General features: G+C 43.9%; 1 protein-coding gene across 1 annotated transcript in view; it reads left to right on the forward strand.

Moving 5' to 3' along the window:
• The window catches only part of GLDC (glycine decarboxylase), a 69,401-nt gene extending 47,989 nt beyond the window's left edge, over window positions 1-21,412 (forward strand). Inside the window, exons 17-25 of the mRNA XM_075931612.2 lie at window positions 3,742-3,867; window positions 9,354-9,503; window positions 10,756-10,868; window positions 12,756-12,897; window positions 14,711-14,822; window positions 16,393-16,488; window positions 18,258-18,430; window positions 20,382-20,462; window positions 20,709-21,412. Of these exons, the coding sequence (XP_075787727.2) occupies window positions 3,742-3,867; window positions 9,354-9,503; window positions 10,756-10,868; window positions 12,756-12,897; window positions 14,711-14,822; window positions 16,393-16,488; window positions 18,258-18,430; window positions 20,382-20,462; window positions 20,709-20,852 (1,137 nt within the window). The 3' untranslated portion in view covers window positions 20,853-21,412. The remainder of the gene's footprint in view (window positions 1-3,741; window positions 3,868-9,353; window positions 9,504-10,755; window positions 10,869-12,755; window positions 12,898-14,710; window positions 14,823-16,392; window positions 16,489-18,257; window positions 18,431-20,381; window positions 20,463-20,708) is intronic.
• Window positions 21,413-21,498: the final 86 nt, after the last annotated feature.

Raw genomic sequence — 21,498 nt, forward strand, 5'->3', positions numbered from 1 at the left:
TTTAGTCTCTTTCCCAGTTACAGTACCAAAACTGTTTTACAGAATCTTGTTATCAACAGCTATCCTAAAATTCCAATGTGATGTACACAGTGATGGGATATCTGGATTTTTGCAGAGTCTGAATATGAAAGCAAGCAAACCCTGACCAAGAGATATCTCCAGAATAAACCTCTTTAAAATTGGTCCCTGCTTGTGGGGAAAATATTCTGAAAGATGTAGGCAGTGCTCATGCCTAATCATTTACACTGTATACCAAGTGGTTGTACAACACTACCAGGTCAAAATGTAACATTGTATGTCTACTCTGAAATTTCGCAGCACAATTGTAAGTGATTATATTAGGTACAATACAGTGGAGAATGGGGCCCCTTACATGTTTTTCAGTATACCTGCTGAATTGTTAAATGTTATACAGGCAGTGCCCGGGTTACGTGGATCTGACTTATGTCAGATCCCTACTTAAGAACGGGGTGAGGGAACCCCGAACTAGCTGTGCTCCCCCGTCTCCCCAGAAGACCGCCGAGAGGCACGGCGGCACTCCTGCCGCCCGCGTCCTCCGTGGCGAGAAAAGCTGCTCCGCGTCTCCCTGGTCTGCTGGCCCCCCCAGGGAGACGCGGAGCAAAGCTGCGGAGGACGCGAGCGGCAGGACCGCGGCGCGTCTGGGCAGTCCCGCCGCCCACATCCGCGGCGAGGAAAGTCGCTCCGCGTCTTCCTGGTCTGCTGGAGGGGAGGGGGGGGCGCAGCTAGTGCGCCTTCCCTCCTCCCAGCAGACCAGGCTTTACTTGCCGCGGAGGACGCGGGCGGCGGGAGCGCCGACATGCGCCGCGGTCCCGCCGCCCCCGTCCTCCGGGGCGAGAAGCCTGGTCTGCTGCGGGGGGGGGGGGGCCCGTAGCTAGTGCGCCCTCCCCACCCCCCCAGCAGACCAGGCTTTTCTCGCCGCTGGTCAGTTTGAGCAGCAGCTGAATCAGGACGCCTGGGGTAGAGCAGCTGGGGGGCTGCCGGGTTGGTCCCACAGCGCCAAGGTGCGGCACTGCGGGGACTTACTGGCAGCACCCCAGCTGCTCTGTCTCAGACGTCCAGATTCAGCCGCTGTTGAAACTGATCAGCGGCTGATTCCAAGAAGCCCAGGGCAGAGCAGCTCTGCCTCGGGCTTCCTGTAGTCAGCCACTAGTCAGTTTCAGCAGCGGCTGAATCGGACACGCCTGGGGCAGAGCAGCTGGGGTGCTGTTGTGTTGATCCAGTAGCGCCGAGGAGCAGCGCTGCGGGACCAACCCAGCAGCACCCCAGCTGCTCTGCCCCAGGCGTGTCCGATTCAGCTGCTGCTGGTCAGTTTCAACAGCGGCTGAATCTGGACGCCTGGGACAGAGCAGTTGGGGTGCTGCCGGGTTGGTCCCCGCAGCGCCGCACCTCGGTGCTGCGGGGACCAACCTGGCAGCACCCCAGCTGCTCTACCCCAGCTGCTCTACCCCAGGTGTCCCCAAGTCAGCTGCTGCTGAAACTGATCAGCGGCTGATTCCAGGAACCCCGGGGCAGAGCAGCTCTGCCTCGGGCTTCCTGTAATCAGCTGCTGGTCAGTTTCAGCAGCAGCTGAATTGGGGACACCTGGGGTACAATATCTACCAGTTCCCACTTACATACAAATTCAATTTAAGAACAAACCTACAGTCCCTATCTTGTACGTAACCCGGGGACTGCCTGTATTTTATATGTTGCTGCAAAACAGGGTAGTTATGTTGGTGCCATAGTAGATTTTTTTTTAACAAAAATTTTACAACTTCTAACATAAAACAGCCAATTTTTAAATACTTGACTTGTAATTATATGGTATAAAACTAAAAAAAGTTACTCCAGCACTTCATTTAATTTGAAAGCATGTTATCTGTTGACTGTAAGGCACTTCATTATAAGCTATTTTAACTCAATTTAAATTAAGTAGATTTATTTACATACTCATTTTAATTTTAAAATTAATCTGTTAATCCAGAATTGGTGTTTACTAGAAAGGCATCACTGTGTATAAAAGAAGATTTGGTTTCATGGTATGAAAAGAATAGTAATGCAACATCAATAGCTGTTGGTAGAGAATTTAAAACATGTTTTTGTCTAATTCCTCTACAAAGTGGGGAAGTTTCAGTAAATGTGGTGAACAAATTTGTCAGATTAATTCATAAATATGCAAGAGCACCTGTGTTTTAAATATGCTCATGACACTTAGTAACAAATAGTTACTTTCAGGGTAGCTAATCTTCAAATTATTCCTATTATTTTTTTTAAGGTGAGTTTTATTGTCAGCATGAGTAGTTTTCCAAAGAAAACTCTATTCCATGCAGATGCCACTATTCTTTAGAAGTTCTATACAGAGATCAAATGTAGAAGAGACTAGAAAGTGTGAGTTGGGAGGTCTAGTGGAGAGCTTCTCAGTCTTCAGATGAGACTCAAGTTAGGATATGTTCCCTCCTGGTTGCGTGTGTGTGTACAGAGGATGACTAACATCTCAAAATTAGTGTGTAATATATCATTCCTCCGGAGATGAAATACAGACAATATGCAAGTAGAAATTGATAATGGAATTCTTCAAAAGTGCCCCTGGGTGTGAGAAATGCTCAGTAAATATGGTAATGTGGTTTGGATGCTGCAATGTTATGTAAACATTTCTTATATGAAAATTGTATTGAATTCTTGTTATACATGCGGTATTTCTGTTTGTCTGTGTGTACCTGTCTCTGGAGGTCTGTAGTAGGTTGTTGGTAGGGACATTTTGGTCTGTGCGAGGTCATTCCACCTCACTATGTTCCTGTGTGTCGCACACTGTTGGAGAATTAGCAGGGCAACATGCAGCCTTGGGTCCTGGCCTATAGTCAGGGCAGAGTAGCAAACATAGTTAAGACTCCAAACCCTTAATAACAATAGTCGCAAACTTGGGCTTGTATCTGGAGTTGAGCAACAAATACAGTTAAGGGGCCAAGAGCTTAGTCAGGTTGGGGCAACAAGTCATTAGGGCTCTGGCAGAGGTTGAGCACTGAGACCCAATGTAGGAGGCTTCGGCAGGGTTGAGCAGAGTCTAGCGTCCTAGTTTGGTGGACTCTAGGCTGATGTAGGCCTCCTGGCCTAATGAGAAGTACTGCCACCCTAGGGGGTAACAGGTGGGGACATAGGCCTGCCCAATTCCACAGCATCCCAGCCCAGGGCACTGACAATGACAGAATAGCTTGCACGGAGTCAGCGGGGAATCCAGCCACAACACGCTGACCAGGTCTCTGGAAACAAGGCAGCCGCACTGGAGTCAGCTATCCCTGGGCCTCTTCCCTCCTCCCACTCAGGTTGTATGTCACAGTAGAAGGCCCACAGCAGTCCCATCAACACCTCTGTGGCTTTTTCAATTCTCTCTTGGTGGCTCCAGCAGCTCTGCTCAGCCCTCAGCCCTGCAGGGGCCCATGACAGTCGTCCAGCTTTGGGAGAAGGCAGGAGGCCTCTGGCTCCTTTGGTGGCTGCAGCCCAAATGAGATCCCAGACCTACTTTTATACTTCCGATCCTGCTATTGACTTTGGTGGGAGGGATGCACATGGTCTGACTCCACCCACCAGAGGCTCAGTGAATGGTTCCTCCTTCTCTGAGTCTGTGGGAGGCCACCTCCCTCTCGATAAGGTCTGATAATGAAATGTACCTTTTGATGGAATTGACTGCATTACAATGTCATGGTGAGTCAGTTAATTAGAACTTAACTTTTTTTGTCCACTCAGGTTTGTCTGATTCCTAAATCTGCTCATGGTACCAACCCAGCCAGTGCCCATATGGCAGGGATGAAGATTCAGCCGATTGAGGTGGATAAGAATGGAAGCATTGATTCTGTCCATCTAAAGGCAATGGTGAGTGTCGCGTCGGCTGCTTACATTGGGAGGGAAGGGACATTCTTCTTTCTTTCTGGGTAATAGATTGTTAGCTGTAGAGATTTTCTGTTATGTGGGAAAATAGTGCAAATGCTAGATACCTGTTTTAAAAATAAAAGTCACTTTTCCTTTTCTTGCTAGCTTAGACACAAGCCATTAAACGTCTAAGCCCTCTTTTAAATCCTGGGGATCCTCTGTGGAAATGGTTGAAAGAGTCTGTACATTGTAGCTTCTTCCATGGCAGAGTTGTTTCCTCCCTTCTCTCCCCCGTGCTCAGTATCAGAGGCGAATGAAGCAGAATCATGTGATTCTCAAACATTTGTAGCTGCACTTTAACCTTCACCTTCTGGGTAAGATGTTGCTAGGCAACTGCCTCTGCATCTCTGAATTGACTGCTGCAGATGAACCTGAAGAAGTGGCAGAATATACTTACAAATATTTTGGGGCAGTTTGGTATTGAAATGATGATTGCACCACTGCCATAGGGGAGGGGGGAGACTGACAGCCCATTTCCTTGAAAATGTGAAAGATCAGTTTAGTTAACCAATGAATACAACTTGTCTAAAATCCCTCTCAGGTTGTGATTAAACTTGCATTTCGCATTCAAGTGACTGTGCACATATTCCTTACACTGTAGGGGTGTGTGGCCAGGGCATTCAAGTTGAAGACTTTTGCCAGCAGTACCAGTAGGCAGCACAAGTGCCCTGGCCACACTTGTGTGTGGAACTGAGGGCATGAAAAAGGTCATGTCTGCTGCCTTCCTCTCAGTTCCTTCTTACCACCCATGGCAAGTTTGGGCTCACCTCCATTCTTGAGCCTCATTTAGCTTCAAAATAGTTTTTCCCTTGTGCATAATTGTATTCCACTTCTGTGTAGTTCTTCTCTAGTTTCTTAATAGCTCTTTGGAGGTTTGAGAGTGTGCATGCCAGAGCCAGGCACCCCCCCGACACTAACCCAATGCCTCCTCTCCCCCCACCCCTCAGCCAGCTACCCACTGCTCTATTCCAATCCCCGACCCCCCAGAACCAGCACCCCCCTTCCCCCCCGCTCTAACCCGGGTCCTGGAGTTGGAGCCACCGTGGGGCACGTTCATGGAGGTGCGGGGCACATGCTCTGAGTGGCCAGCCTTTAGCATGAGCTGGCTGGGATGCAGAGCACAAGGGAGGGACATGAGCATCAGCAGAGCGGTGGAGTGAGTACGCACTGGAATGTGGCTCAAAGTGGCCCGGCCGTGAGCAACCTCGTGTGGAGCAGTCAGCGTGGTGATAATTTTTTTTTTTTTTAACATTTAATCAGGAGCCACAATTTTTTCATCAAAGAGCCACATGTGGCTCGCGAGCCAAGGGTTGGTCACTGCTGATATTGTATGTATAGTTGTGATTATTTTTTTCCAATGTTCTTTACTTTACATTTATCAACATTACATTTCATTTGCCATTTTGTTGCCAAATCACTTAGTCCTGTTTTTTGATCCCCAAACTATGTAGCACTTTAAAGACTAACAAGATGGTTTATTAGGTGATGAGCTTTCATGGGCCAGACCCACTTCCTCAGATCAAATAGTGGAAGAAAATTGGCATGACCATATATACCAAAGGATACAATAAAAAAAATGAACACCTATGAAAAGGACAAATCAAACTTCAGAACAGAAGGGGGATGAGGAGGGGAGGTAAATGTCTGTGAGCTAATGATATTAGAGGTGATAATTGGGGAAGCTATCTTTGTAATGAGTAAGGTAATTAGTGTCTTTAAGACCTAGGTGTAAAGTGTCAAATTTAAGCATGAATGACAGTTCAGAGGACTCTTTCAAGTCAGGTGTTAAAATGTCTTTGAAGCAGGATGCAGGTAATCAAGTCATTGAGACAATGCCCTTTCTGGTTGAAATAGCAGGAAACTGTTTTTTCTTTGTGATCCTGTCTAATATCTGTTTTGTGGGCATTGATCCTTTGGCGAAGTGTCTGAGATGTTTGTCCAATGTACATAGCGGACGGACACTTTCGGCACATGATAACATAAATTATATTTCTGGATGAGCAGGAATATGTGTTCTTGATCTTATAACTCAATTGGTTAGGTCCAATAATGGTATCAGCAGAGTGAATATGTGGACAAAGCTGGCAACGGGGTTTGTTGCAAGGGAAAGTTCTAGGGTTGGTATTAGCGTGGTATGTCCTGTGGTTAAGAGTCATCTTGAGGTTAGGTGGTTGTCTATAGGAGACTATGGGTCTGTCTCCCAGAGCCTCTCGGAGTTTAGTAGCCTGTTCCAGTTTAGGTTGTAGTTGATTGATTGATTGATGCGTTGGACAGGTTTAAGTTGGGGGCTACAGGTGATAACAAGTGGTGTTCTGTTGTTGGTTTTCTTGGGTATGTCTTGAGGTAGATGGTTTCTGGGTATTCGTCTGGCTCTTTCAATTTGCTTTTTTATTTCTCCAGGTGGGTAGTTGAGGTTTATGAATGCTTGGTAGAGATCCTGAAGTTTCTGGTCTCTGTCAGTGGGATTAGAGCAGATGTGGTTGTATCGAAGGGCTTGGCTATAGACGATGGATCGTATGGTGATTCTTACCAACAGCTACAGGACATACCACACTAATACCAACCCTGGAACTTTTCCTTGCAACAAACCCCGTTGCCAGCTTTGTCCACATTCACTCTGCTGATACCATCATTGGACCTAACCACTCTCTACAGAAAACCCACCAACTCATACAGTTACCTACATGCCTCTAGCTCCCATCCAGAACACACTGGTTTGCAATACGAAGCTGCAGGCTTCCCATGGCATAGGTTTTCCTACGTAGGAGGTCCAGCTTTTTAAGGTCTTTAGCCTTTGGTTTTGGCCCCAGAGGTCCCTGATGCTCCTTTTGCCCCGCTGCCTGCACAACTATGGACCCTGGAGGCGGGATGGGTAAAAAGATGTACATGCCCCACTTGTGGCATATAGTAACGCCTTTCTACCCCTTTGTGTTGGTGCGATTGACTCTGGCGTTTGCCACAGGGTCTTTGACAACCTATCGACAGTCTTGTTCAGTGGTAGTGCCACACGACCCGGGCCTGATGCCGACAGGATATCTACCATGGGGTCCAGGTCCTTGTGGATGTCTTCAGCCTGCACAGCCAGGTTGGCTGCCAACCTCCTTAGCAGGTCCTGGTGAGCCCTGGCATCCATGGAAGGGAGTTGGGGTGCCGGGTCTGCCAGAGCCTCATCCGGTGAGGACGATGACAACTCTCTCGGTGGCACTTGTCCTTCCTCACACTCCGGTGCCCTGAGGGGGGTGCCCTTGGGCTTGATGGTAGGCCCAAGGTGTCCAGAACAGCCGCAGCGGTTGTGGTTGCCACTGCGCCTGCCACTGCTGCTGGTCTGCCGAGTCCCTTTGCCCAGATCTGAGACTTGAGCGTGACCGATGGACGATCTGGCTGACCGCACGGATTCTGCCACGGACTCTGAGGAATAGTCTGATGCCGACCTGGAGAGGGAAGACGAAGCTTGTTCCCTCTAGTGCACGGTCATGGCCGATGTCTTACCCTTGTGCCCTGGTCGCGGTGCCAGGAGAGGCATCTGTTGGCCTGCATAGTGCCCATCAGCATCTGGTAGACTGGGAAATAGCCCTGTCATGCTGTGGCTGTCAGCGGCATCGAGGGCTGCTGCACCATAGGCACCATCTGCCTCTGTCCCAGTGCCGTAATAGGTACTGAGAGAGGCATCAGCGCCAGTGCCCTGTATGGTGCCAGTTGCACCGGTGCCGTCATGGTGGGCATAACGCTCGGTACGGGGGCCTGCACCGTCAAGGGTCTTATCAGCAGTGCCACCTCCTGCGACGCATAGTGGGGCACTGTATACCTCGTTGCCGTCAGAAGTGGCTGAAGATGCCCCATCTGTCCCGGCACCATCTGCTGTGCTGGGGCCTGCGCCATGCTCTGAGAGTTCCATGACCCCGATGTCGGTGCTGATGGGAGGACGCTCGTGCCGTGGGAAGGTGCAGCCTTCAGCTGCAGCGCTGGGACTTCTCCCTCGGTTGCAGTCAGTTCGATGAGCTTTCTTGTGGCATCGAACGTCTCTGGGGTAGAAGGGCGCTGAATCCCATCCCTGTAGCCTGCCCTGGGCTCTGAGCCTTGTCCAGGCTGCGCCTTCTCCTAGGCGCCTTGGAGGTCAAGTGCCCCTCCTTAGGGTGCACATTGTGGGCACGTCTTGCCATAGACCGGCCCCTCGAGCCTTTAGAGCTCCTCGGTGCTGGCGACTGTGACCTGTGTCTGGGCACCTTCAAGACGGCCGTTTGATGCTTGGCCGGTGCCGAGGCTGAAGCGGACGGTGCGCTGTGGACAGAGTGAGGACGTTTCTCGCTCGGAGGCTGCAATGCTGACTCCATCAACAGGAGCTTTAGCCTAGGGTCTCTTTCTCTCTTGGTCCTGGGCTTAAATCCTCTACAGATCGAGCAGCTCTCCTCTCGCTGGGCCTCTCCGAGGCACTTGAAATACAAAGAGTGCAGGTCGCCACAGGGCTTAGGCTTTGAGCACGAACCATGCGGCTTAAAGCCTTGGGAGCCTGGCATCCCCTACCCTGATGGGGAGAATCCCACTGAACTCTTTTTTCAACTAATTACGCTATCCAACAACTACTTAACAGGTACTTAACTACTGATTCTAACTATAATACAGGAACAGATGAGAATACAAACTGCTATGGGACAGGCAGATAGCCGTAACACATGCTCCAGCTACTGTCACTGGCGGTAAGAAGGAACTGAGGGGGTGGAGGGGCCAGCAGGGGTATATATGCACCGGTATACCAGCACCACTCCAGGGGACTCCCTGCCTGGCCCTATGGAGACTGCTAAGGGAAAAAAGCTCCGGAGTCCATGCACGTGGCATGCGCACACGTAATCAGAATGGACATGAACAAGCACTCGAAGAATGCCATGATTCTTTTTACACCCTTGGCTCCACACACAAGGGGACAGAGGCACACGTGCTGCCTTGTAATACTTCCGGCAAAGTCTCTGGCTCTACTGCATGGGGTGTACACACACTTGTATGGTGGCCTGGATGTGTCAGCCATATATATCTTGAGTGCCCATTATTGTACAGGCAGGTAACCATTTTTCATACTCCTTTTTTTCCCCTCAAACTATTGTTGATTTCATTTAGTCCTGGTGAAGAACAAACATTTCTACAAAGATGCTTCTGAAGGAAAACTAGAACTCATCAGACATTTGTCATTATAGAAAATTTGTATAAAAAAACATATTTTGACTTAGATGGTTAAATTTCTCCAAAGTCTACAACTTAGCACTAACTGCATGTGCCAGGTAGGAAGACTGGCAGTTATGACAGTAAATTTGCCTTTTGCTTGAGGAGATGGGTAAACTTGTTTTCAGGACATGAAACACTTGTGCTGGTGTACTTGATTTTTATGAAAGAATTTTGTGACCTCCTAGTGACCTTCTTCATCCCCTGTTTTCCTAAAGGTAGAGAAGCACAAGGATAAATTAGCAGCCATCATGATCACATACCCGTCCACCAATGGTGTGTTTGAAGAGGAAATCAGTGATGTGTGTGACCTGATTCACCAACATGGAGGCCAGGTTTACCTAGACGGTGCAAACATGAATGCCCAGGTATGAATCTGTTAAATCGATTTTTAACTATCAATTATTGGTGGTGGGCAGTAACTTCCAGAGAAACAATAAATGTCAGTTCTCACACGTTTTGAATCATATCACAGCTGCACCGTAAGACTAATATACCATACACATGCATGGGAAGAAACTGAGGTTATCAAAAACACCAGTAGAATTTGGATGGCAAAAAATACTGACACAATTCGGGTCAGCATCTCTCTCTCTCTTCTGACAAGGTTTTTAAAGCTGCACAATTCCCTGCCTCACAGATGATACTTCTAGCAAACCAGATTGTCCAAACAGCCCAGTGGCTGTGCTTTGCTTTTTCTCTCCAGAGGCTTTGAACAGCGGTTACAAGTTACCACCTAGCTCCTTATAAGCATGCACATTTGCTGAGGTGAAAGCGTTGAAGAGAAAACACAATAAAAGAACCTACATACATACATGAAAGCTTACCAGAGGTCACCCATCAGTCTGATGGGGCCTTCATAGATCAAGTCCTTCCATCCCTTCTGCAAGTATAGTTTTCTCTGTTGTTCCAAAAAGTCTGAAAGTTTAAAATTCAAAGTTTTTATTCAAAAGTCATGTCAGTTCAAACTGGATTCTCCACAGGCTAATCTAAGAGGATACCTCCTTGGAAGGGCTACAACCTGTCTTGTGTTAATCACCACCTTTTGTGTGTAGTTCCTGAGAGAGCTATTGTAAAACACTCTTACAAAACTATGATCTTCAAACAATGTACCTGAAAGAAACTTAAATCACTAAACTCTCCCAAGAATATGCAGGAAACTTCTGCATACCACACATAATTTAAAATGGGCTAAATGCCGAATAAGCAGAAATCTAGTATGTAGAATTATTTGTAATGTTCTGATCTGATTCAGAAGATGTCTGTGAAAAGTATCTGCAAGGCCAGAATAATCTAAAACCTTTTATCTAGTCTAGGTGTCTGTTATATGTTCAGATGAGAATTTAACATTTGTAAAAGATGTTAAACTTTCCTATACTTAATGGGGATATGACCTTTTAAAGGCAAACAAATTACCTTAATTCTAACAAATTTTTGCATCATTTGTGCAAATGGGCACAAATTGAAGAAACAACACTAATATGTTGTTCGTCATTAACAGATACAACTTTCTACAATGGTGACACCTCCCTGTCAAATGACATTGATGAGATCAGTTTGCACGTGACACTTATATTTTGAGTCCTCATTTGAGCCCTTTTGGTGATGATTCTTTGACAGGTGGGTCTGTGTCGCCCTGGAGACTATGGATCTGATGTGTCTCATTTGAACCTTCACAAAACCTTTTGCATACCCCATGGAGGAGGAGGACCTGGAATGGGGCCAATTGGAGTGTAAGTATCTGGCTCTAGCTCTCAAATTTACTTTGAGAGGAAAAGGGACCCTAGTTAAATTGTATATAACATTCCTATTGAAAGTAAGGGACCCGATCACTGATACGAGGATGGCTTTGTTTTGGCAGTTGTATACATTTCTATTCCAAGACTGGCATCTGAATACCGTTTTGTAGCCTTAGTACCTGGTTCTACTCCCAGTACACTAGAATCTTGACAAGCACCCACACCTTGGTGATTCTGCAGCCAGGCATATCCACTGTGCTAAACTGTGTACAGGAACTTAGTGACGTGGATCGATGTTAGATGTAGATATAGCACAAAGCTTATGAGTATCAGGCTATGTCTACTCTCGCGGTTTCTTGCACGAGAAATATGCAAATGAGGCTAAGTGTGGAATATCGCTGAGCCTCATTTGAATACCCAATGTGCCGCCATTTTTGCAAAAGAGGATCTTGCTCCAGAAGGAGCTGTCTATACTGCCCCTTCTTGTGCAAGAAAAACCCTCTTGTGCAATGCCGTTATTCCTGAAAATAATTGGTGTAGTAGCATTGTGCAAGAGCGTTTTTGTTGCACAAGGGGCAGTGTAGACAGCTCCTTCTGGCACAAGAGCCTCTTTTGCAAAAATGGCAGCTCATTAGGTATGCAAATGAGGCTCAGCCATATTCCACTCTTAGCCTCATTTGCATATTTCTCGTGCAAGAAGCCGCAAGAGTAGTCTCAGTGTTTTACATAGTACAAATAGTGCATTGAGACTAGGAGATATTAAGCAAAGCTAGTTTTTATTTAAATGGTGCTAAGAAATCTGCCTCACTGTGGCAGTGGCTCCCTATCTCTTTGCAGTGGGTTAGCAGATGGAAGTTCCCATAGCTCCCTTGCACTATCCATTATCCTGGAAATTTCTTTTCTATACTTTTTTGTTTTTCTCTCAATCGTAGAATGCTACATGCTGTTCTGGGTAGATGGGAGTCTTTTTGGTGACTCCTTGATTGCCTATGAGGAATGTCTTTGCAGTAGGGAAGAGATGCTTATGCTGGTGAGCTGATACTGATTCTGGAGTCTGCCCATGCAAGTTGCAGTCATGGTCAGCTGCATTAAAGGAACTGCTTGGGTAGCAAAAATGGGTGGTTTTCAAGGAGAAACTGGATACTTCACCCACAGCTGTTACTGAATTGGGTGCACATCTGGAGTTATAGTTTCCCAGTCTTTCTTCTAACTTGAAACTCTCACACTCCAGACCCTTACTCCTTTCTACATTTTTTCCCCTCCTTTCTCCCATTCCCAGTGACAAGTCTAATGCTCCCCAGGTTGGGAAATACCAGTCAGCATAGAAGGTGATGGGGGAGATTCCATCATTCTAGAATAACATGGGCAATGACCTGGTGTTTGCAAATAACAGGGAGGGAGGGGGAGGAAGGACTGTCATCCTGCTTGTTAAACCTGTTGACTTCTTGCAACATGAAAAGTCTTAAATATCATTAGGATGAAAAGCATAAGCAAAACAGAAAGGATAAAGGAAACTATTGCAGAACACTCCAATAATGAAGTGGTATGGGGAACAGCATAGTTGTGCATATTGTACTCTTGAAAGGCATTGGTAAGGAACTAATAATTGCGTATGCAAGTTCTCACTAGCTTACCCACTTACATTTATTTTTGAAGGAAATTGTCTTCAGTCTGGAGTCTATCTTGCAAAACTCACCACAATTGATTTCTTCATGGAAGGACTGAAGAAAACATAGATTGTCATGGCTATTGTTAAAGTGGATTTCGATACTTGAGTAGTTTTGTTCCTGATTTAATAAAAGAACTGGGAATCCTCTTCTAGAGCTAACCAAAATGATACAGGAATGTGTTTGTTTTAAAATCACCGTATGTGTGTTTCAGGAAGACTCATCTGGCTCCCTACCTGCCTACCCATCCTGTCGTTGCGCTGCAGCTTAATGAGAGTGCATGTCCATTGGGTACAATCAGCGCTGCTCCTTGGGGTTCCAGTGCTATATTGCCCATTTCCTGGGCATATATCAAGGTATGTGGTGTTCCCCCCCCCCCCACTCCCCCGGTAATATTTATTTTTCCTGGTGTGGTATTTCTACATTGGGGAAGGTGAAATGGAGTATTTTTAGACCTATCCAGCAATCATGCTTTCAAACGGATTCACATTTCACTGAAAATGATGGCACTGATTCACATGTTCTAATTACAGATACAGCATCTCTGTAAACTTGTTACAGCTTTCCCTGTCTGTCTTCTAACCCTTAACACAACCCATCCTTCACTGCATCTCTGTTCTACATTTCGTCTCCTTTTTCCCATCCCCGGTGACTAGTCTCATGTTCCCCAGGTTGGGAAATGTCAGTCAACAAAGATTTTGGCAGTATCAAGAAATGTCCATGAAAACTTACTAACCCAAGGAAAAAAAATCTAACTACTTGCACTTTATCTCAAGGAATTCTATTTTCCTTACATGTTAAAGGAGGAAAAATATTTTACTTGGGCAAGTAGAATGTAACAATGCTGATTAATGCCATCCCCCCCCAAAGACATGCACATGATAAACAAAATCAAACCAGTGCCTGTTAGATGTCCTAGAGCAGATTTCAGGAATAAATTTCAGTCTGAGATCTCCTTATTGTCTCTCTGGGTGCTGCTTCTCTAGATAGGGCAGTACAATTAACTAGTGTCCTAAATGAACACCTGCAATCTGTTTAATGACCTTGCTTGTTTCCTTTTAATATTTCTTGGGCCAGAGTTATAGCCACATATATAAGTAGAATATATCCAAGAAAGAAGCTTGTCCTTCTATTGTTTCTCAAAAACAATAGTACATTTAATTTCTTACCTTGTCTTAATATGCTGCAGTATGGTATTAAAAACGTTAGCAACATGCAGCAGCTAGTAAATGTTTTCAGGAAAGTGGCATCTTCAGGAGACAAAAGGTCTCAGGTGGAATCTCACCTATGAAAATCAAATCTGATTATAGTTTTTATTAGGGTACGTGAAAACTTGACTTTAGGGTTTATTTATATTTTTTGGAACAGAGTGAAACTTACAGCCTGTTCATACTATGTTAGTCGTGCTCATTTGTTACGCGCACAGTAAATTAACTATGAGAAACATGCATTCTGATACCCTGTGTAACACTTTGAACTGATATTCAAGGGAGAAGGGGATAGCATGCCTGGCTTTAAAAGTGGAATAGATGGATCCCATTTGTTCAGTTTTGCAGCTAATTTGACATCTTATTTAGTAAACATGATTTAAAATGTGCTTCAGATTCCGGAATTTGAAATGAGCAAATCTAAGTATACAAATGCCTAATTCCCATCAATACATAATGCTCCTTAGTATTGTAAATTGATTCCAATTTTGAAATATTCACACTGGAGCATATTGTTAAGTGCAGGTATCTCCCTGCTCTTTCATGCTGAGCATAGATAATAAAATGTGAACAGAATTTTGGAAATCCAGAGGTGCGTTTGGCCATGTCATCCCAGGAAACCTTTTCTGCTCAATTTAAAGCTATTGAAGGGCTGTTGTGTGAATTAGCCTGTTTGCTAAAAAGAGAACAAATCCTTACTGATATACCAATGTTCCTTTTCATATGAGGGAATGTGCTCAGTTTGTTTTTGTCAATTTAATGTAATAGAAAACTAAATATTTGAGTGAAATACTAAAACTTGCCCACGCTAATCACTGCAGAGAATCTTAGTGAAACCAGAAATACCTTGTGTGCTGGTGAATTTATAAACTGACATGTATAACCTATGAGACTGTGTTCATTGCTTATGGGTAAGAGGTTGTTTCACACTTGTGTTCTATAGTGTTTTTGCTCTTTTCAGATGATGGGTGGAAAGGGTCTTAAACGTGCTTCCGAGATTGCCATATTAAATGCTAACTACATGGCAAAAAGACTAGAGAAACACTACAAAGTCCTTTTCAGAGGGGCAAGAGGCAAGTATTGAACTTACTTTGTCTCCTGACATTCTAGTTTCTCCCAGTATCCTATGGCAGTTGGGATTGTAGATACTGCGTTTGTGGTTTTTTTTTTTTTTTTAAACTGAGGAAGTTGTTGTTTTTTTCAATCCCACTCTGAAATGCGGTGCATGGCAGAGGAGAATATTTAGTACTAATTCTAGACAGGAGTCAAAATGAAGCTAAGGTATTGGCAGAGGAGAAAACCACGCTGATGGTAACTAGTTGCAACAATAAAACTTGTAAAATGAGTCTTCTGCCTGTCTTTGAATCACAGATTGTTTTCCTCAAATTGACAATTATTTTAATTTAAATAGTGAAGAACAGTGTTCTAAATAGGAAGTAGTGAAGCTATAGTAATTCTATATACTATGAAGCACAATAAGCAAAGATGATATAAATGATTTCTTGTTCATACACCCTTTTATCATCCTAAAATGCCTGTAGTGATGGTTTAGGAGACTAATTTTTGGTATGAAATGTAACTTTTAGGGGAATGGTTTAACTGTTGCTTGCCCATTTTTTTTATTTTAAAGACAGGGTAGAAATTGTGAAGAATATCAGATTGCAAGTTTCAAGTCAATAGAAGACCTTATTTTTGAGACTGCCTATTTCAATTGAATGACATTAAAAATATCCAAAATGCATACCACATCATTCAACCATTGTGTGTAGATATGTAAATTCTTTTAAATCTGCTGACAATATTTTACAAATGAGAACTGTAGTTTACAAATACAAAACTAAACTTTTGAAAGGTCGATGAATGAAAATGTTCAATCTTCTGTTCAAGAGTAACCCAGTTTATCTCGAGAATTGATGGAAATGTATTTCAGTCTCTCAGATCATACTTGCATGATATTTTCTTTGTTACTCACCCAAGAGATAGTAATATCCTGCTTTTCTGAAAGAGCTGAATACAGTTTTCTTCCTCAGCCCATCATCAACTCTCAACGTTGGTTAGAGGGAATCATACGAAAAATAAATTAGCTGGGTTTTTTTTTTCCAGAATTTGAGCATGCTCGTTTCTCAGGACCTGCTGATTTGGGTAAGCTTGTGACCCAAATACTAATCATGTGGCAGTACAATGCTGCTGCATTATTGGACAGGACTGAGAAGGGCATGTACTTAATTGTATAGGAAGAAGGGCATGCACATAACAAGAATTCATTATTGGAGCATTAAGCTTACATATAAAAGGAGCAGCAGTGAGCATATGTCTGATTCTCTTCTTGATAAATCTAATAAGCTCCAACACGAAATGTTGCTTCTGTATGTGTATCAGGGAAATTTGTTTTCAAAGAAGTGTGGCAATGGAGAGGAAAGGGGAGGGGAAGTAACTATTCAAGTACACTTCTAGTTCACAACGTCTCTTAAATGTTCACACATGAAACTGCACTCTCCAACAGGATGTTCCTTGTGCATCCTTAAGACATGCTCTGCCGAAGCCACAGGAACAGAAATGCGGAGTTAAAATTAAGACCAATTTGTAGTTCTCGTTTTCTCCCAAAAAATGAGATCAGTGTACGTAAACTTTGTTCGCTTCCAGGTTATGTAGCTCATGAATTCATTCTGGACGCCAGACCATTCAAGAAAACAGCAAATGTTGAAGCTGTGGATGTTGCAAAGAGGCTTCAGGACTATGGTGAGAGTCTAAAAAGGACATGTCATTTACAGCAATAAGGGCCAAAATTTCTTAAACATACCTTCAAGGGCTCAGAAAGATTCTAGGCTTCTAATGTTCTATAGCCGCATAGCGGCTTCTATAATAGAACCCTATAGTCCCTATGTTGATGGTCTTTAGATGCTGGAATGATGCCATTGGGGCTATGGGCATCCCAGCACAGATGCTGTTCAAAGTACACGCAGACAGGATCTTAGGATCTGCCTTAGTCCAAGAACTTTTTAGGATTGAAATAGGATTAAACCTCTTTATGGAAAATGGGAGCATCTATACTTATATTAAATAGTTCAAATCCTCTAATTTTTTAAACATTCTTTTGTTTCGTGGTTTAGGTCAGCCTCTTGATAGAGGTTAGGCAAGAAACTCCATGCAAAATATTCCTTAGCCATTATGCCCTTTCTTGCACCTTCCACTGAAGCATCCACAACTGGCCACTGTCAGACAGGGACTACATGGACCACTATCGCTGGTCTGATCCTCTGTAGCAAATGTTAACAGTTACGCTGTTAACATGGGCAGATATCCCTAAAGTGCTATCCAGTAAGAGAATCACAATAAAATAGCTAACCCTAAAATCAGTTAACTGTTCAGTACCAGGAAATAAAAAACCCTCTTTGCTCTCTAACTGTCTGCTTGAAAGAGAATCTATTACACCTCCGCACCTACCAAATTCATGGCCCATTTTGCTCAGTTTCATGGCCATAGGATTTTTAAAATAAATTTCATTATTATAATAATTGGAGGATCCTGACCCAGATAGGGTTGCTGGAAGTAGGGGACCACAAGGTTATTGTAAGGGGGAGGATTGGTGGTACTATTCTTAGTTCGACAATGCCACTGGCCATGGTGCTGCCTTGAGAGCTGGGCATCTGGAGAGTAGTGGCTGCTGGCCAGGAGCCCAGCTCTAAAGGCAGAGCCACTGCCAGCAGCAGCGTAGAAGGATAGCCTGGTATGGTTATTGCTACCTTTACTTCTATGCTGCTACTTTCCCCCTCCCCGCAAATCCCTTTTGGGCCAGCGGCTCCAATTTGAGAGAGACTGGTCTACTCCCTTGAAATCTGTAAAAGTACACACAAAAGATCAAATTTCACTGAGGGAGACCAGATTTCATGATCTGTAATGTGTTTTTCATGGCCATGAATGTGGTAGGGCTCTAGTTTACCATTTAAAAATAGACAGGTAATATCTACAATATCTGATATGGCTCATTCCAGTCTAGCTTCTTACAGGGTGCCTTATTGACCTGGCTTCCTTAAAAATGACAACTGGACAGTTACAAGGAGCATTGTAGCAGCCTATTCCTTTTACCCTACTATAGCCCTATCTTCCTTTCCATGGAGGTGCCAAGTCTGCATCATCATCTTGACCCTATGCCTGTCGTAAGGTGAAAAAGCAACTGATGCAAGTGTGGACAGGAAGGGAAGTGGCCAGAAATATTGCTTTGGGGAAGAAAAAACTTGGCTTTGGATACCAGAACAAGGAAGTGGCCAAGCATTGAGGTTTTCACATCTCATACATTCAGAAAACTTGGAGCTTTGTATGTGCTGTTGGTGCATCATAATTGCCTCGATATGTTGCCCATCTGTAAGATTTCAGTTTGATGCTAATGAGTGAAGCTATTTCAAGAACTTTTTTTCAGCTTTTATTAAAATCCAACACATTGGTTACTTGAATACTTTTACTTGCTCACAAGTACTCTGTAATCAGTGATGGGATTCCTTTGTATTCAGGATTCCATGCTCCAACGATGTCCTGGCCAGTGCCAGGGACCCTTATGATTGAACCAACAGAGTCTGAAGACAAGGCAGAGTTGGACAGATTTTGTGATGCAATGATCAACATTCGTCAAGAAATTGCTGATATAGAGGAAGGCCGAATGGACTCCATGGTTAACCCGTTAAAGGTGAGTTGGTATGCAGAGCAATTCTATAACACCCCAGTGCCTTCAATGCTGCTTTTTGTTGTCATCTTGTTTTAGTGGTACTAAAGGCTTCCTTTCTGAAATTCAGTGTGGTATGTGTATATAGAAAACTTACTGTTTGCAAATAAGAATATGCAACAGTGAAGGAATAAGATATTCACTGATGTGCATATTTGAGTGAATAATGGTCTAAATTTCACAGATTTGGGGTGAGTTTAAGGGGTTCCATTGCCTTAAATCAGTGATGGGCAAGATACCTCTCATGGGCTGGATCTGGTCTGCCGAGCCACTGGATCCAGCCTATGAACACCCTACTGGGAACCTGAGCCACACATGAGCCTTTTTCAAGTGTAAGGTTGCTCTATGTGCTTTTCTCCTCCTGAGGGAAGGGGAGGCTTTGTGAGATCTGCCCCGCCCCCCCAGCCCATTCTTCAGCTCCTATTTGCCAGAAACAATAGGCCAATAGGAACTGAGGGATTGGACTGGGTGATGGGGGCAGAGCAAGCCTCTTTCCTCCTCCTGGAGCTGAAAGCCACATGGAGGGAGCAGCCTGCAGTTTTAAGTGGTCTGCGGCTGCAGCAGGCAGGGAGTCCACCCTGCCTTGGGAGGTGCTACAGGGCTCCTGGCCAGGACACTCTTAGGTAAGCCAGAGGCTACCTCTGGCACCGTAGCTCCCTCCCTTAGGTCACCATGCAAATCCTCTGCACCACCCTACCCCTGGTCACAACTCCTTCCCAGGCCCTATACCCCCTCCTATGTTCCTCCCTCTGGCCAGAATCCTCTCCTGCACCCAAACCCTGTACCATATTCCTCTGACTCAGGTCATAGCCCTCTTCACCCAAACTCCCTCTCAAACCACAGTCTCCTGCACCTCAGTCCCTTACCCCATGCACCATTCTAGACCCTAAACTCTCTCCATAGAAAACTGTGGCCCTTGATCACTTTCCAAAAATCTTGGCATCTTCCCCCCCCCCTCCCCCAATAAAATTATTGCCCAGCCCTGCCTTAAATGGTTTTCCAGAAAGCTTTTTGATTTGACTAGTTAGAAGTCCTGTCTGTGACAACTGATAGTCTGGAGACAAGTCGTAAGTTAGTGAACAATGTGTGTGTAATTTTATGGGTTTTTTCATGTTTGTATTTTCTGGGTCTTCTACATAGTAATGGGTAAAATACATTTATTCAGGGGCGGCAACTCCAAAACTTCATTGTAAAAACATAAAAATTGGAAGAGGCTCTTGAGCAAGTCTAGTACCCAAAACTACTCATAACTCATCTTGGGGGGAAACAGTCTGTGTTTTAAGTTGGCTAGACCTTCTCTAATGTTGCACTGGGTTTTAAAAATCCAACTTACATTTTCTTGGTATTGTAACCAAATTGTTCCAAGGACATGAGACCCACAAGATGAGTGATGTAATGTCATCTTCTGTGGATCAGCTTTGGTTGATGAGCTGCACAGAGCTCTTAGACTTGAAAAAGACTCCATATAGCTTGAAGTTCCACCCAAATGGGTTAGCAACTGTCTTGTAGTGTTGTTGAGGAATCCAGTTGCCCAGTACCAAAGTTGAGAATCCAATTACTGCTACTGTTCTTGTATTCAGAAATCTAGCAAGGGAGAAGGAACTTGGCCATAACTATAACCAGCTGCTTTGTGAACCATCTTCTTCATTTTCTTACTTTATTTTTCAGTGTTTCATTTTTGTTATTTAGCAAAGTTGAACAAATAGATATTCTGAATCATTTCAGTCTTTCCCTTTAAAAATCCAGTCTTTCATTTTGTTGATTAAACATTTTGTATCCACAAGAGATCCCCTTCAGTATTAATCTGAACTACTGAAGAAATATACATGTTGTTGTACCAGCAATAGATGGATTTAACTGAAATGTTTGATTGAACCTAGTTCTCCATGTTCTAACTTGCCTTTATTCTTTGTAGATGTCACCACACACTCTGACTTGTGTTACCTCTCCTAATTGGGATCGCCCTTATTCCAGAGAAGTAGCAGCTTTCCCTTTAGTAAGTAACTATGTAATCTCCATCTCTTAATTCCCACTGCTCATTAGTGTGTGATAAAAGGTAAATGTGGTTGTGTTTTTAGTTGCTTGTTAGGTCTGTTGCTGTGGTCTAGGTGCCATGGCATGAGACTGTGAACCACACTAGCTGTGTGGGTGGCACTCTGGAATCTTCCAAAAGACTGGTCTAATGAGAATGAACTAATGAATGATAATACCTCAAATTCTAAAGATGTCTTTCTGTATTTAGCCATTTGTGAAGCCTGAAAGCAAATTCTGGCCCACAATTGCACGAATTGATGACATCTATGGAGATCAGCATCTGGTTTGTACCTGCCCACCAATGGAAGTCTATGAATCTCCCTTTTCTGAACAGAAGAGAGCATCCTCCTAGGTTTTATCCTTTTATTTTCAGGTGGCTAGCAATTCACACTTTACTACTGCATTTCAGTTCACCAAGATGGCTTTCTCTTCCCTGCAACCAAATGGGGGAAATTTATATATCATGTCTATTTTTATAATCTCCAGACTGTTAATTGAACCACTGCTCTGTTAAAATGTAAATACAATCACTGTATTAGGTGGAAGCAAATGGAGTTGATTCAGTGCCTCAGTTTCTAGAAGTTACAGTTGCCTTGATTCAGCACCTTTGTCTTCTCTTTAGAGTGACGAGTTTCTCATTGTGTGCTAAGGACTTTAAATGTTAACATAGAATTTTTCATGGTTGTAAGGAAAGAGGACTAATTTTTCTTCCAATTATATCAGATGGCAGTATTTATAACAACTGCCACAGTAATTGTTTACATTTTTGTATAAGCACAGGAAGTAGATTTTTGTTACCTTATTTGCTGTTACAGCTGGGGTGGTTGTTGGAAGTTGTTAAATATTAAATGGTGGTATTTGTTTTTTACCTGTCAATGCTTCTATTCCAATAAATTCTACTAGTTTTAAGAATGGCTTTTTAAATCATTGCTAAATTCAACCTTGCATAGACGACTTTGCAGTAGTGGAGATGTAACATTTTGAAAGTTTATTTTCTT

Source organism: Pelodiscus sinensis, chromosome 6 (assembly GCF_052426305.1).
Source record: "Pelodiscus sinensis isolate ZL-2025 chromosome 6, ASM5242630v1, whole genome shotgun sequence".
In the NCBI taxonomy this organism is placed as follows: Eukaryota; Metazoa; Chordata; order Testudines; family Trionychidae; genus Pelodiscus; species Pelodiscus sinensis.